The sequence below is a fragment of the Psittacula echo genome, assembly GCF_963264785.1.
Source record: "Psittacula echo genome assembly, chromosome: 4".
Classification (NCBI taxonomy): domain Eukaryota; kingdom Metazoa; phylum Chordata; class Aves; order Psittaciformes; family Psittacidae; genus Psittacula; species Psittacula echo.
The window spans coordinates 59493010-59507860 of NC_137738.1; the positions used below are offsets into that span (position 1 = coordinate 59493010).

The 14851-nt window shown below is 45.0% G+C and overlaps 1 protein-coding gene across 2 annotated transcripts in view; it reads right to left on the bottom strand.

Moving 5' to 3' along the window:
- Positions 1 to 11594: 11594 nt before the first annotated feature.
- Positions 11595 to 14851, bottom strand: part of CDC40 (cell division cycle 40) — a 38462-nt gene continuing 35205 nt past the window's right edge. For both annotated transcript variants that reach the window (XM_080614547.1, XM_080614546.1), the window contains exons 14-15: positions 13532 to 13676; positions 11595 to 12634 (exon numbers count right to left, since the gene is read on the bottom strand). In XM_080614547.1, coding sequence (XP_080470673.1) covers positions 12457 to 12634; positions 13532 to 13676 — 323 coding nt within the window. In that variant the 3' untranslated portion in view covers positions 11595 to 12456. The remainder of the gene's footprint in view (positions 12635 to 13531; positions 13677 to 14851) is intronic.

Genomic DNA, 14851 nt, shown 5'->3' on the forward strand with positions numbered 1-14851 from the left:
CAGAGAGGAATTTATGATGTGCAACTGCGAGCCATCTGGCCCCATAGCGTTATTGAAGAGGACTTTGGCATCACTGGCTAAAGTTCCTAAGTATGCACACAGTGACTGCTAACAAAATGGACCAGCTTTTATTTTTATATGTAGTTAAAAGAACCAGCAGTAGGAGAAGATACGTGGTGGAGATTTGCACAGCTATGTATTTGCCAGCGGGTACACTCTCAGAGAACAGAGGTTTCTGTAAAGGTCCATCTGGGGGGCTAACAGCACGGCTTTCCCAGGCTGCCCTGTGCCTGAGTGTGCCAGCATGGAGGGCATCCCTCTGGATTTGCCCCTGGAAGCTCTGCTCACTGAGCTGTGCTGGCCCTCAGGCAGGGGAGTGCTCATGAGGAGGTGCCTTTCTCAGGAAGGGTCAAGTTTTACTTCTCTGTAAAGCCATCATCTTTGATTTGCACCTTCTTTACTTTGGCCTTGTTTCCTATGAAACAAATTTTAGGGAAGAACAGTATGTTCTTGAACCCACTGGCAAATTTCAGCTGAATTTGGCAGAGGCAGAAATTGCCTCCAAACTAAATTCCTACCTGTTTTGTTGAGCAGCTTCTGAGAGCTGTAACTTTGGCTCTTCAAGGCAGTCTGGCTATGGGAAGTGAGTTCAGTGCTTCTCACGCAGGAGATGGTGGGACAGAGAGACTCAGCTGCTGGAAAAGCTGGTACGAAGTGCTTCCACTCCTCAAACTCTGGTGGCTTCAGCCATAGAAGACATGACTTCCCTAGTTCATCTGCTCAGAGAATGGCCTGTTTTAAGTTACACTTACAATGGCCATAGCAAATGGTTTGTCATCTAGTGAGTTACTTGTTTAAAAGAGCTGAAAGTGAAACCTAGTCTTTTCAGTTTGTTTGTTTGGGGGTTTACTTGAAGGTTTTGCTGGTGCCTTCTCCCATGCTGTGCCTGTTCACCTGCTGTGTCCTCACCACTGCCCTGGCCAGGTTGGTTCTCCTTGGCACCAGGAAGCCAGGCCCTGGTTCTGCACTCATGCTGGCAGAGATGCTTGCAGAGGAGGGTACCCTGGTCTGCAGCCATGCTGAGCTCTGCAGGGTGACATGCAGGTTGTCTGCAGCGCACTCTCAGGAGCCAGCCTTGGCTGTTCCCTGAGGAGCTGGGGGGAGGCGGGGGAGGAGGAGAGCTAAAATACATAGCAGGTTGGGGGGGTTTCCTCTTTAAATGAATTTTGACATTAAACTTTGCATTGAAATAAAACATGACACCACTTCCGTGTCTTCAGGAGATGGCGTTTTTGTAACTGCCTTTGCCTTCCCACTTCTGCAGGGCTATGTTCCTGCCCTTGATGTGCCTCAGCCCAGCATTGTGTATTTAACAAGTCTCTCTCTTGTTGCCGTGTTGTTCCTTCTCTTGTAATCCTGGCATTTCCTTCTCTCACACCCTCCTTTCTTTTTTCACCATCTCTGCTGCCTTAGCTCCCTCATCCACTCCTTCCCAGAGCAGGGCCCTGGGCTGGTCCCAGCATGCCCACAGCATCTCAGCAAGCAGCCAGAGGTGGGGAAAATGAGTGCAGGAGCTGTTCCTTCAGGCAGGTGAGTCAGGTTTCTCCCAGAGCCTCTGCTTTGCCTCCGTGCTGGATCGAGCCATTCCCCTCACTTTCCCCAGGCTTCACCCCAAGTCAGGCATCCAGCTTTCCTCCTCTCCCACCTCTCTGAGGACTTGAAACTGCTGCAGTGAAGCTGACTTTGAGCACCCACATTGGCCACAGATGGCACAGACTTTGGGGTGTTAATGGAAGATGCAGAAAACCCCCTCCCTGCTTCAGTGGTGAAGGACGAGGGTGGTGATGGTCTAGTGGAATAGAGGGGATTTTAGTCTCTTCAGTGAAAGCCAGCTCTGTGCCATTGTGTATGCAGGTTTGTATCAGTTTTCCTAGTCACATTTTATCTTGTGGCTAAATGTCAACCCCTTTCTTCTATAACAAATGCATGCTGGTTTTCAATCTACTGCCTTTCAGTCACACTGGCAGTGCCTTGAGTTGTGTGGAGTGTCCGATTTACTGGCTCTCCGGTTTTATTTTCCTTTTAAAAAATAATCCATCTACTTTAGTTACACTAGGATTTGCTGAAGTGGATTGTAATTCTAAGAGGACTTAACGTGGGCTTCTGCACATCAAATGCCTCATTTAGGGAAGAAGGATGATGCAGCCAGACCAGGACTACTGAGCAGGTGATGATCCCAGCTACACCTGTGCTAGTAAATTAAGCAGTGGCTAGCAGCATGCACAGGAATGGCTGTCTGATTAATTGATGAGGTCCCTAGCACAACATTGGCTCAGGCCATTGTGGTGGTTTAGCCCCAGAGCAACTAAGGACTGAGCTGCTCAGTAACTTCCCCCCCCATTCCAGTGGGATGGGGAGGAGAACCAGAAAAAAGGTAAATTTGATCAGTTGAGATAAGAACAGTTTAATAATTTGAAAATAATAGTAATAGAGACAGCAAAAAAGGAGAAATAATACCCAAGAAAGACTGAGTGGTGCATACCATTGCTCACCACCCATCACATTGATGCCCATCCTATCTCTGAGCAGTGATCAGTCCCTTCTGGGTAACTCCCCCCATTTTATATACTGAGCATGACATACTGTGGTATAGAATATCCATTTGGCTAGTTCAGGTCAGGTGTCCTGTCTCTGTACTTTCCTGGCTTCTTGTGCTCCTCCTCACTGCAGAGCATGAGAGACTCAAAAGTCCTTGACTTGGAGGTACGTGGTGCTTAGCAATAACTAAAACATCAGTATGTTATCAGGGAAAAGGTTCTTCACTGAGAGGGTGGTCAGTCACTGGAAGAAACTCCCCAAGGAAGTCATGGCACCAAGCCTGTCATACCTCAAGGAGTGTCTGGACAATGCTCTTAGTCACAAGGCTTAGTTTTAGGCAGTCCTGTGAGGAACAAGGAGTTGGACTTGATGACCCTTTACTGGGTCTCTACCAACTTGAGGTACTCTGTGATTCTATGATTGTATAAATGGAGCTTCCATTTGTCCTCCTGCACATCCTGCCTGGACTGGGCAGCAAGGAGCTTCGAAGTCGCCCAGAGCAAGGCACTGTGGGGGCCCACTGTGTTCTCAGCTGTGCAGCACTCAAAATCAGGATGACCTATTGCAGCTGTTTTGGATTCCCTGTGTCCAAGGCACTGGGTAAAGCACTCTTCCTCGGGGCAAAGCTACATCCTGAGCTAGGTAATACACAACCCAAGAGATCCACAACCTCTGATAATGGGGAGGAGGTGCCTTCTCTGTGACAGCCATGCTAGCTGCAACCCTCATATTAAGTACTGATGTTGTTTAACAATGCAGGGCCATGAGTAGATTCAATATACACAAGAGGGTGCCAGGATTTCCTAAACCAGTATCTCACTTGTTGGAACCATCATGCTTGCTGCGCTGCAAAATGGCTCAACTCCCATTTTCCAAATAATGGAGTGGCAAAAGCTCAGCTGCTAGTTTTGATTTATTAATAAAGCATAAAAATATGGGCTTTAGCACTGCACAGGTTTTTCCTCCTGATTAGTTGTAGAGTAACTAGTTTATTATCTTTTATTTAAGATAGGGGTTAAAAAACTAATTGTGTGATCTCTGTCAGATGTTAAAATTCCAAAAGGATGCACGTCTTCCATATTTATTGGCCTGAAGGAAAAGTAGTGATGTATATGTAAATTACAGAAATGGAGTAGAGATCCATCCTGGTTCTTCTCTGGTTAAGAGTTTAGCAAACACTCAGCTAATCTCTTGCTCAGGGTTGCCAGGTAGTGTCAGGAACAATACAGGCTGTAGCAAATCCATCTTCTGCAAGAAAAGATTCCAATAACTATGGTAATTTTTAAGGAAACCTTATCTCAGATACAGGATGGATGGAAGCCATTTATCATTCTGGAGGCAGTTATCTGATACTATGGGAGAAAATTAACAGCTCCTATTTTATGCGCTATCTGTGCCTTTCTGCTTCACATCTCTTAAATCAGAGTTACAGCCTGCCTTTCTGAGGTCTTGCTTTTGTGCCCTTACCACTTCCCTTCTATTGATCTATTTTACCTAAGGGAGAGATTCTTAAATGAATTCAGCGCCCATCTCCTGATGGCTGAGCTCCCGGATAGGAGCACAGGGTGCAAGCCAGTGCTGGCTGACTGCCTCAGCGGACAGGCTGGCGGTGAGGGATGCTGCATGGGGTGAGTCTGTGTTCACCTACTGCCCTACCCAGGTACAATCAGCCCCTACCTGCTGCAGGGTCCCAGCCACACACCCTGCTCAGGTGGTATCTCCAACCTGTTATGGACTATGCTGAGAGAGAAGGGTAGGGATCCGGGTCTGCTGGCATCCAAAGGCTCATGCTGCTCCATCCAGAGCTGGAGATCCTCAGCCAGCCCCCCAGGCTTACTGCTATGTGCCAGCTTTCAGCCACACCAGCTACCTCCGGGGTATCCACACATCTGAGCCTGCCTTGCTCTGGTGGGATGGCTCCTTGCACAGAGCACTGCACTGCCCAGGAGCGGCTCCAGAGGACCGTGGACTGTTGGAGAGATTGTGAAGCAGGTGAGGAACTTGTTGAGCTCATCTCCCTGCAATAAGCCCTGCAGTAACCACATGCCAGCGTTGTACTCCACATCTCCTCCCACATCAGCCCTGCACAGAAACGGTGGTAGCTGCCCCCTTCTTCAAGGGCTAAGTACAGTGTGCACCATTAAAACCAGTGTGGGCAGGGCATTCTCCCGTTATAGCCACAGCCTGGAGACTGGTAACTGCGTGGCCATGTCCAAACAGGAAGAAAGGGCCTGGCCTGGCCTTGCTGAAGTATTCCCAAGTGCCTAGTGTGAGCAGCACCCAGCACCTCCTGCAGAGAATGCAGAAAAGCCTGTTTTCCCCTCTGGTTGATCTGAGAGAGATGGCCCTTCAGTGACCCGCTGCAGGGCCCTGCCCTCTGAGCTGAGGAAGAAAGTCAGACTCAGCCGTCAAACTCCTACTGCCAGGAGCAGTGCAGGAAAGTGCCAGGACCAAACCAGGGCAGGAGCTCAGCGGCCAAATCACCCCAAGTCCTCAGGTGAGAGCTGGCAGATGTGTGTCTCCAGACTGACCTTCCAGCAACAAGCTGAGCAATGTGTTTGCGCAGGAGTTCATTGCTAAAGAATGGTGTGTCCCTTTTCCTAAGCCATATATCTCATACTGTGCCATCTGCCAGGTGCTCCTGGCAACTTCAGCTGCCCCAGGTCTCTGCAGCATCACCTTTACCGGTGTTGCCCAGCTCCATTTTACCTCCAGGCTTCTGTCCCTTGGTCCCCAGGTGCGTGGGGCATCTCCCTGCACTCCTTGCAGGCATCCACATCCAGAGCCTCCAGCCTGGCACTGGGTGAACCTGCACACCCTTCAGGTCATTCACGTTGGCCACAGCCAGTGCCAGACACAGCTTACAAGGACATTATGACCTGATCTCATTCCGGAAGAGGAGTTGTTACTGCATTACTAGGACATCTCCACCAGATGTTTCAGCTCGGTCTGAAGTGGATCTTTGCGTATGTGACCTGTGTGTAGTGGCAGTTTTATTTGCCTTCTGTGGGATGAGGGCATTTCCCTTTCAGAGAGGCTTGCAGTGATTATAAATCACACACTTCTGTGAATCAGCGTTTAGAGGTGCTGCCTGTGACCTGGTGAAGATGAAGAGCAGCAACAGATGTGAATCCTCATAAATTACCACATGGGCTTTCCATAGAGAGCCCACAGCAGCACAGAGGGGGAGGTGTTAGGACACTAACACATTTTTCTAGGGAAACTCATCCCTTTCTGAATGTGACACTGGCATCCTTGGAGATTCCAAAATCTGACTAAAGAAAGATCTGACCTCCTGCCACACTCCAAAACCTGATGTTTATAGCGTGCACTTCTGGCCCCAGGCTGTGACCCCATCGGTGACTTGTGAAGGGTAGTTCTTCTGTCCTCAGCATAAGAAGGACATGGAACTGTTGGGACAAGTCCAGAGGAGGGCCACGAGGATGATCAGGGGACTGGAGCACCTCCCGTATGGAGACAGGCTGAGAAAGTTGGGGCTGTTCAGCCTGGAGAAGAGAAGGCTGCGTGGAGACCTCATAGCAGCCTTCCAGTATCTGAAGGGGGCCTATAGGGATGCTGGAGAGGGACTCTTCATCAGGGACTGTAGTGACAGGACAAGGGGTAATGGGTTAAAACTTAAACAGGGGAAGTTTAGATTGGATATAAGGAAGAAATTCTTTACTGTGAGGGTGGTGAGGCACTGGAATGGGTTGCCCAGGGAGGTTGTGAATGCTCCATCCTTGGTGGTGTTCAAGGCCAGGTTGGATGAGGCCTTGGGTGGCATGGTTTAGTGTGAGGTGTCCCTGCCCATGGCAGGGGGTTGGAACTAGATGATCTTAAGGTCCTTTCCAACCCTAACTATTTTAAGATTCTATGAGTGCTGCTCAACTGTGAAAGATAGAAGCAAGCATAAAGGGAATATATGTGTGGCCTTTCTTGGCAGATGCCAAGATGATGTATCACCCAGTAGCACACCTGAAGAAATAGCACTCATTCTCCCTTGTGAATTATTTAACAGCTGAGACCATCTGGTTCATTCAAGAACTTTGATTTCATGAGCTTCATTAGTGGCTCCCCTGCCCTTGAAAGGATCCTCAGGGTTATTCAGTAGGAAATCACTCTTGATTTCTTCCTGCTTGTTAACACAATGTGAAATTTAATTGCCGTCAGTAGAGACCTGGTTACTGCCAGTGGAAGTTCAGAGCTGACCTATATTCAGAGACATATTTATACTTACCTCTCTCCACTGGCTTTCAGGGGCAGAGCAAGCCTGGCATTTGAAGTGAACTGCCTGTGTTAATGAATGGCTCTTCCCTTAAACAGAAGTCCCTGCTCACAGCATAGTTTGACCTGCATGTTGTAAAGAGCTTCAGCTGGTTCAGGAATACACCTTTGCAGAGACAGCCTGTGCTATGTCCCTTGTCCTGATGGGCAGGACCTCATGCAAGGGGAAAAGAGGCTCCTGCTTTGACCTGCCTAGAACTGATGACTCAAATGTGAATACTGATCCATGCTTTATTTGGTGGATTACCACCATATGTGTTTGGTTTTCAGTAGTTTCCTGAAGGAAAGTGCAGCGGTGTACACAGTATCCAAATGCTGCAGGTGATTAAAATGCTCCTGTGCCTCAACTGGTAATTCCCACCGCTACATTTGAGACTCCGTTTCTGAATTAAACCCGAACAATGTGAATCCCACCCTTGCATTCACCTTCAGATATCTAGAGTGGAGCCACCACCCTGAGTGCCTTGCAGGGAGGTGAGGATGGCTGACTGGTCAGTGTCAGACCCCACCTGACCAGTGTCAGATCTCTAATGTGGCAGCAGCAGAAGCAGCAGCCATGCCCCAGGAGCACCCATATATCTCCACTGACAACAGCCAGCAGCGGCCGTGGCACAGGGGTTGGGACTTCACCAATCAGCCCCCAGTTGAGCTCCCAAACTGACCTGCCAGGCAGGAGAGACCCTGAAATGCCTTCTAACTCTTTATGAAGTGAAGGAAAATTGCTCTAAGAAATAGGAAAATGCAGCATTGGCAGAAGTATTCCATAATGTTATTCCACTTTTTAAATAAGGAATAATGACACTAAGCAAACAAAACCAACTCAGCTCCTGCCCCAAGGTACTCCCAAAGGGTCAGCCCTGCAGGAGACAAAGAGAGGAGCTTGCTGCAGGGAAGCTGTTCTGACAAAACCCAGCGTAGTTTAGAAAAGTCCAGGGAATGGGCCTGACAACTGACTTCATTTGGAGTCAGGCTTCCCTCTTCATCTCCTGAGGAAGGAATGTTGGAAGGGATTAGGTTTCCCAGAGTATATACAGAGGAGACAAAGGACCAACACTGTGTAAAGGTGCGGAAGCAAAATAGAAGCATCTAATCTGGGCAAGCTGCTGAGATCACCAACTGTTGGAGTCCCAGCTGTGTGGGGAAATTACCCTGGCGCAAGCTAAGGTAAGGAAGTGAAAACTGTTACAGCCCTTCTGGGACAGGCGTTTGTGTGTTGTTTTTTAAAAAAAAATGTTGCAAGAGTTTAAATTCCACTGAAAAAAAACCCCAAAGCCAAACTCCAAACCCGAGCTTATCCCACGATTGAAGCTTATCCGGGAGTTAATGCTAGACACAAACTGTCGGGTAATTCCGCTGGGAGCATGGGGAGGATGTGCAGCTCCCAGAACCACATCCAGCTCACTGTCAGTGGTCTCGAAGCTCCGTAAATTTCCCATTACTAAAATAACTCCCCAGGGGATTTGTGGTGGTGTCTTTCTTTCCCAAACCACAGCGGGAGCAGGCTCAGGTAGTCTTGACATCTGTCAAAGTAACCAAAACAACCCCAAGGCCTAATGAGAAGCTCTTACTCTGAATGACAAGCTCAACACATCTGCAAGAGCATTTCGTTTTAGCAGTCTCCCAATGGCATGAAGTGCAGCAGGTTAAAAGGAGACTTGGACAGACTCAGTGCTTTAGCGTTTAACACATTTTAAATGTTCTATCACAAAAGACAACAAACAGGCCTGAGGTCAAACTTTCAGTGTACCTGGAAAACTTAGAGGCCCATGTTGCATTGAAAGTCATTGCTGCTTGTTTCTAAAAGCTTTAAACTCTGCAAAGAGCTTCTGTAAACATAACCCTGCCACAAGCAGTTTTCTCTGAGTGCCGCAGGACAGCCAGGGTGTATCTGGTGTTTTTCATCAGCAAGCCTGACAGAAAAGCTGTATTTCACTGCAGGCTATGATTTTGAGTGTACGTCAGTGATACCCTATGGTAGCAAGTCCCTGAGTAGTCTCCAGAGGACCAGCTCCCTGGCAAGTGGTTTTTCAGGTGTATAGGTTCAACTGTTGAAAGTCTCCCAAGCAAAACTCCCCTCCCTCCTCTGTTCTCTCTTGTGCAGGCTGTTTCTCATATGGAGTCTTCGAAGCAAACGGGAGCAGGATTTTGTAATGACCAGCTGGCAGAAAGAAGGAAAGTACATTGTGTTACTGGGCTGTCAGGGCTGCAATGCTCACTGTGTAAATCAGCCTTTAAAGGCTGCAGTGTTAAATGGTATATCAACCATCTGCCCATTGCTAAAACCTAGCTTTTTACAAGACATCCTTGGATGTTTCTGGATGTCCAGTAATTTAGATATTTGTTCCTTATTATAAGGGCAAAGACTGAGCAGTCCCATCTTACTGGGGACACTTACAAACTCTGAGAAGACAGATGCCAAGACCATCTGCTTCAAGAAATACCAGCAAGTTGCAAGAGGGTATGTGGGATATTTCTCCTCTTGCACATGAAAAGAAGTCAAAGAAGACGACGGCACAAGGCCAAAGGAACTATCAAGCTTCCCAGGCAGAACTCCAAGAATGATGGAGGTAGTTCACTTCTCTGTAAAAACTTCCACTGTAAAAGTAATTGGTATTAATAAAAGTGGCAGCATATTGGCACATCATTTCTGAAAGTTACAGAGTATGATCAAGGGGAACAAAACCACAACGCTGTGACAGCAGCCCTGCACTCCAGCTTGCGTGCATTCCATCCTGGCAGCACGATGCGCTTGACTCCAGCCCTCCCAGGAAGCTCCTTTCTGCTTGAATCACATTGCATTCTCTGCCTAATGTTAGAGGAGAGTAACTTGGGGGAACTTGAAACGTGCTTTTTGCTCTTGCCCCCAGCATTGCCTTTCCTCTGGCATTGTCTGCTCACGCGCCAAGTCAGCCCAGGGGACTCAGTCTAGACCTGCTCTGACCAACACCATTTTCTGGGGAAACATGAAATTGGGAAGATACGAGCAGGACATGATTCAAGTTAATGAGCCCAGCAAGGAATCTTTTCCCGGGTGTCTGCTGGAAAGACAAGTCTAGACTCGCACCACAGACACACACCGTCTATCCTTGTACACAGCAAACCAGCTGACAGTGTGAGCTTTGGAGTTTGTAACTCTAAGATGACAAGAGGGAATTATCCTCATAAAAATTCCCCCTGCAGGCTTCAGTGCAGATGGGAGAAATTCCACAAAAGATTAACACGGAGACCAACTGTGAGGGACAAAGGGTTTTATCTCAACGTTTCTGGGGGAATTTTGATTCTGGGCTTGTTGCAAATATTTAATCCCAATTCATCAACCTCAGCCGAATTGATTGAGTCAACACTTCTTGCTTTTTTTTTTCTCCTAAGACAACACCCAGTTATATTCCTACAAATGTTTATATATCTCTTCTTATACTTTGTATATTTTATGTGTGTGTGTGTTTATATATATGTATGAAGTTCTGCCTGGTAGGTGACACATGGGAAAACAGTCCCAACTACAGACCAAGCATTCTAAGTGTTATGATTTAAAGGCTTTTAAGCATTTGGGAAAGGTGTTTGTGATGTGGAAGCCAATATACATTCCTGTGAGAAGTTTTCGTATCTATCTGCTCTATTCCTCCTCTCCTCCCCAGTTCCCTGTACTTACAAGCTGTTAACGGCCAGGGCACGCTGCCACATATCCATTTAGGAAATGCATTTGAAAGAAGAAAACCACTCTAAATTATTTCAGCCCACTTTTGGCTGACACAGCACTTGGGCACAGTGCACACCAGAGCTCAACTCCCAGCTCAGGAGTCAAGTCTTCTCTGTGAAAAGCACCATGTCGGAAATTCACCCTCTGACACAGCAACTCCCACTGGCACCCTGAAGAGCTGGGAAACAGCAACAGCCTCTTCTCTCCTTGCAGAGGGGATGGTCCTTGGGCCAGCACACCGGCTCTTTTGTCTCTCTCCAGGCTCCACAATTTCCTACCTCAATACTGGCATGGGTGCAGGGCCAGACAATGTCCGGTTACCACCAGAGCACCTCTTATGAAAGCAGTGTGTGGAGCTTTTCAGGTACACAAGGCTGCCGAGATGGGAAAGTAAACAGAAACACGAAAACTGTGCGCAGCTACGTGCCAGCATGAATGGACACTGGAAAGACTCAGGCTCAGCTTTAGAGAGTTGGTCTAAAGTGCATAAGCTCCACCTTCACTCATAAGGGCCTAACTTTCAAAGAGTACTCGCTAAGGAACAGAATTGTCTTGTTAATCAGTCAAAAAATCCCAAATCAGCAAAACTGCACAAAACAACGAACCCACTTCCTTCCATCCACACAATTTGAGATCCTTTGCATATCATCTATGGAAGTGCTTTATCTTCTATGCTGCTGTCAATTAAGGCAATTATTCCTTTGCTACTGCTTATCGTTGATAAGCGGCAATTAGGGTTATAGTAAAAAATACAGGGTAACTCAAAACTGTAATTGAATATATGGGATAAAAATGTGTAATTGATTTCTTGCCATTATGTGCTTAAAAAGACAGAAGATAGGGATTGCAAAGGATTTTTTTCTCCTGCTTCAAACTTGCATTAGTTTTGTATGAACAGTGCAAGAGTATGGGTTTATCTGAACACTGGTACACAACTGCAAATTAAAATACCAAATAGTAAGAAATATGTTATATGGACATGCTTGACAGAAGAATTAAAGATAACCAGACATTTTATAAAAAGATTTATTAAAAATAAGTTCTTTAAAGAGGAAGAAGTATGACCCATTTATATACATTAAATTGGCAAATCCTTTATGGGGCTTATAATACAATGTATTCCAAACTGAACAAGAGACATCACATCTTTTCTTAATATGTCATGCTTATTGGAACATAAGAGCATACGGGAAGAGAAAAAACAAACACAACATATAATCATTACAAGCAAACTCTTGAAATCGGTAACTACTTGCAAAGATGAAAATCGGTGATCAGCATGATGCTATTGTTAAAGACAGTCAGAAACAAGAGTTTATGAATACCATCTTCAGTGGATACAGTTTATCTGACAGCTGCTAGCTTCCAATTAGTTCTTCATTTGTATTGTGAGTTAAAAGATCTTGGCAAATGGGTTTGTATTCTATAAATGTAGAAGTATATTGGGGACAACAAAATACCACCCAAAACCAGGTAAAGAAATGCAGCTTTTCCAGTAGGTATCAAAGATTACTTCTTAGGAAGCAAGTTACACAATTGCTCGTTTTCTCTTAACTCCCCACATCTCTGGCAGTCAGAACCACAAAAATAGTTTTTCTTAAAATTATTTTATTTTACAAGAGCGTTTTGCATAAACAGTGACATGACAGCACTTGATTCCGCATGCTTCAGGTGACCTCAGCTTCTCATACCCAGAGGTCATATTGAGAAGTAAATCCTTTCAGTTGTGTCTTCAGAAGATTTCCCATTTTTTAGTGCATACATACAGCTAGCTGAGAACTGCAGTATTACAAACCTCTACTCATCCTTACAGAATTCATTCTAATTTCAGGTGTATACAGGACTTAAATCCTGAGATCTTTGTAGCATTCTCTTTAGTCCCATAGTTTAATAAGACCATCCCAGCCACACGTAATGACTTTAGATGTTTCGTGTGGATGCCACACTGCACCGATACAGACTTTATCATGTGCTTTTAATCTGCTGTAGAGTTTTGTTGTCTTCCAGTCCCAGATGTTAAGTTTTCCATCTGCATCTCCAGATATCACATAGCTGTATTAACAGGATTGAAATAAAAGCTGTATCATAATAGAATATGCTTGTATTATAATACTTTTATATTGAGCAATGGAAAAGGGCTTCATGCAGTGAGCTTCCTGCGTGACAGTCTGCAAACATATCTACCAAAGAATTAGCATTCATCCTGTGTTCTAACGTGCATAAATCGTACAGAAGGCAATTCATCAACTGCAAGGTAAATGTGCTAAGCAATGTGATTATACCATATACTATGTTACTGGAACTAAAGAGAATACATCAGCAAGACAGAGAGTGCTGGAAGTTTCTCTAAAATTTATAGATGATTCTACATTTTCCTGCGGTGCTACTGAGGTTATTCTCCAGTTTTTATAGTAAGGCATATTTTATGTATGCATAGTGGTAAATGTATGGAGCCTATTACTGAGCAAAGAGGATGAAAAATATGGTTCTCTGAACAATAAATAAGGATACTCGCACTAGACCTGCAAATTGGCAATACTGGGCAAGTCCGAATCCCAGGCATTTCAGACAAGTGCGTATTGCGGGAACAGACCCTGTGCTACAGACCACACACAAAAAGAGCCAGATGCACAGGAGGCTTATGGCTTGCTACACCAGGCCTAATTTCTGGATAGTTTAACAGCAGTGTAAATCATCTTTGCAGAATGGGGGATCAGGATTACATGGACTGTTATCTAGATGTTGCTCACAGTAACCACTGAGTATAACTTAGTCCGATCAGATGACAAGAGTAAAACCTTCCGTTCTGCTGCTTGGCTAGAGAACTCTGTCTGATGCCAAGTTAATATGATGGCTGTGCATCAATGAATACTGCAGAGGATTCAAAAAGAAATTTAGCGTCTGTACTAGCAAGTTTTAAGATGAAGCTTATTCTCTCAAAAAACTTACCTCATGTCAGGTGAAAAATCCACTTGACAAGCATAGCCAGCTACCATGTGACCTTTGAAAATTTTCTTTTTGTTTAATCTGAATCTGTTCTGAGCTCCAAAAATCAGAATTTGGTTATCCATCGACTGGCAAGCCAACCATTTCCCTATAAATGCAATAAACAAAGGTGGTATCAGAGTGCTGCATTTGAATAAACAGACTTAACTGGAACGTTTGAAGATATTTTTATAACTTTTCTTGCACTATCTTAATGCAGATGTTCATTATGTAACAGGGTTCCAGGTAGCAGCTGATATTTCTTCTGCCTGGTACAACTGTCAAGAGACAAAACCTTACATTTGACAGGATTTGAGACACCTATTCCTACAAAATGCACTCAGGACTCTAGATAAGCTCTGGCTGTTACAAAAATATGCTGTATCAACCCCACTGACTTACTGATAAGTTTTTAAGCTACTAAATTTACTGGTGCACATAATCAAGTAATTCAGATGAGGGAGGAAAAAAAACCCCAACTATCTGCAATCTATCTGATTACCTGTCTTGTGGATAGTCTAAGACTGTCATCTCTTATTTTCTTTAGAGGAAAAGCACGTCTAGGGTAGACAGAGGAGTTTTAAAATCCTTACATTTTTGCAACTATTTAGTATTCTCTGCCCTAACAGAACGCAATTTAATAAAGATACTTCAGTGAAAGAGAAAAACCCAGGCTTCTCTCTTCTTAACTCTACCTCATTTTGCATCTTGGCAGTGCATTAACTCCTGCCTGAGAATCCAATGAAGGTAATGTGTTACAAAACACCACAGAACAGTGATTTCTGTCCTGAATTTGGCATATAGTCGCTGTCTTTACAGAGTCTTATGCAAACAGTGATAACATAAAATGTGCTGACTTGACTGTAAATCTGATCACACTTCCAGCTACTAGCTTGGAATTTGAGGATTTTTTCAGCCTCCCAAAGAAACAAATTGAATGTATACCGCAAGCATGTTACTCTCTTCCTTCTTAAAAAGTCTGTTTCCTCCATCACTGAGGAGGAAAAATTTAATTGATAAGATTCTTAAATCAGTGCCCATAAGTAGAAAATTTCCATATATGTAAGTTTTCAGTTGACTTTTCTTTAAAGGACTCAACTCCTTTATTGACCCTAAATTGATGCACGACACGTCTGGCACAATCTGTAGCTTAACTATTCCTAAATAACTTGTTTTGTGTGATACTGGCCTATTGTAGTAAAGATAACGTTACTTAATGTGACAGTTAACTAATGTGTTATTTAAGGTGATGTCTTAAACTGAAGAGATGACTACTTCATTCTC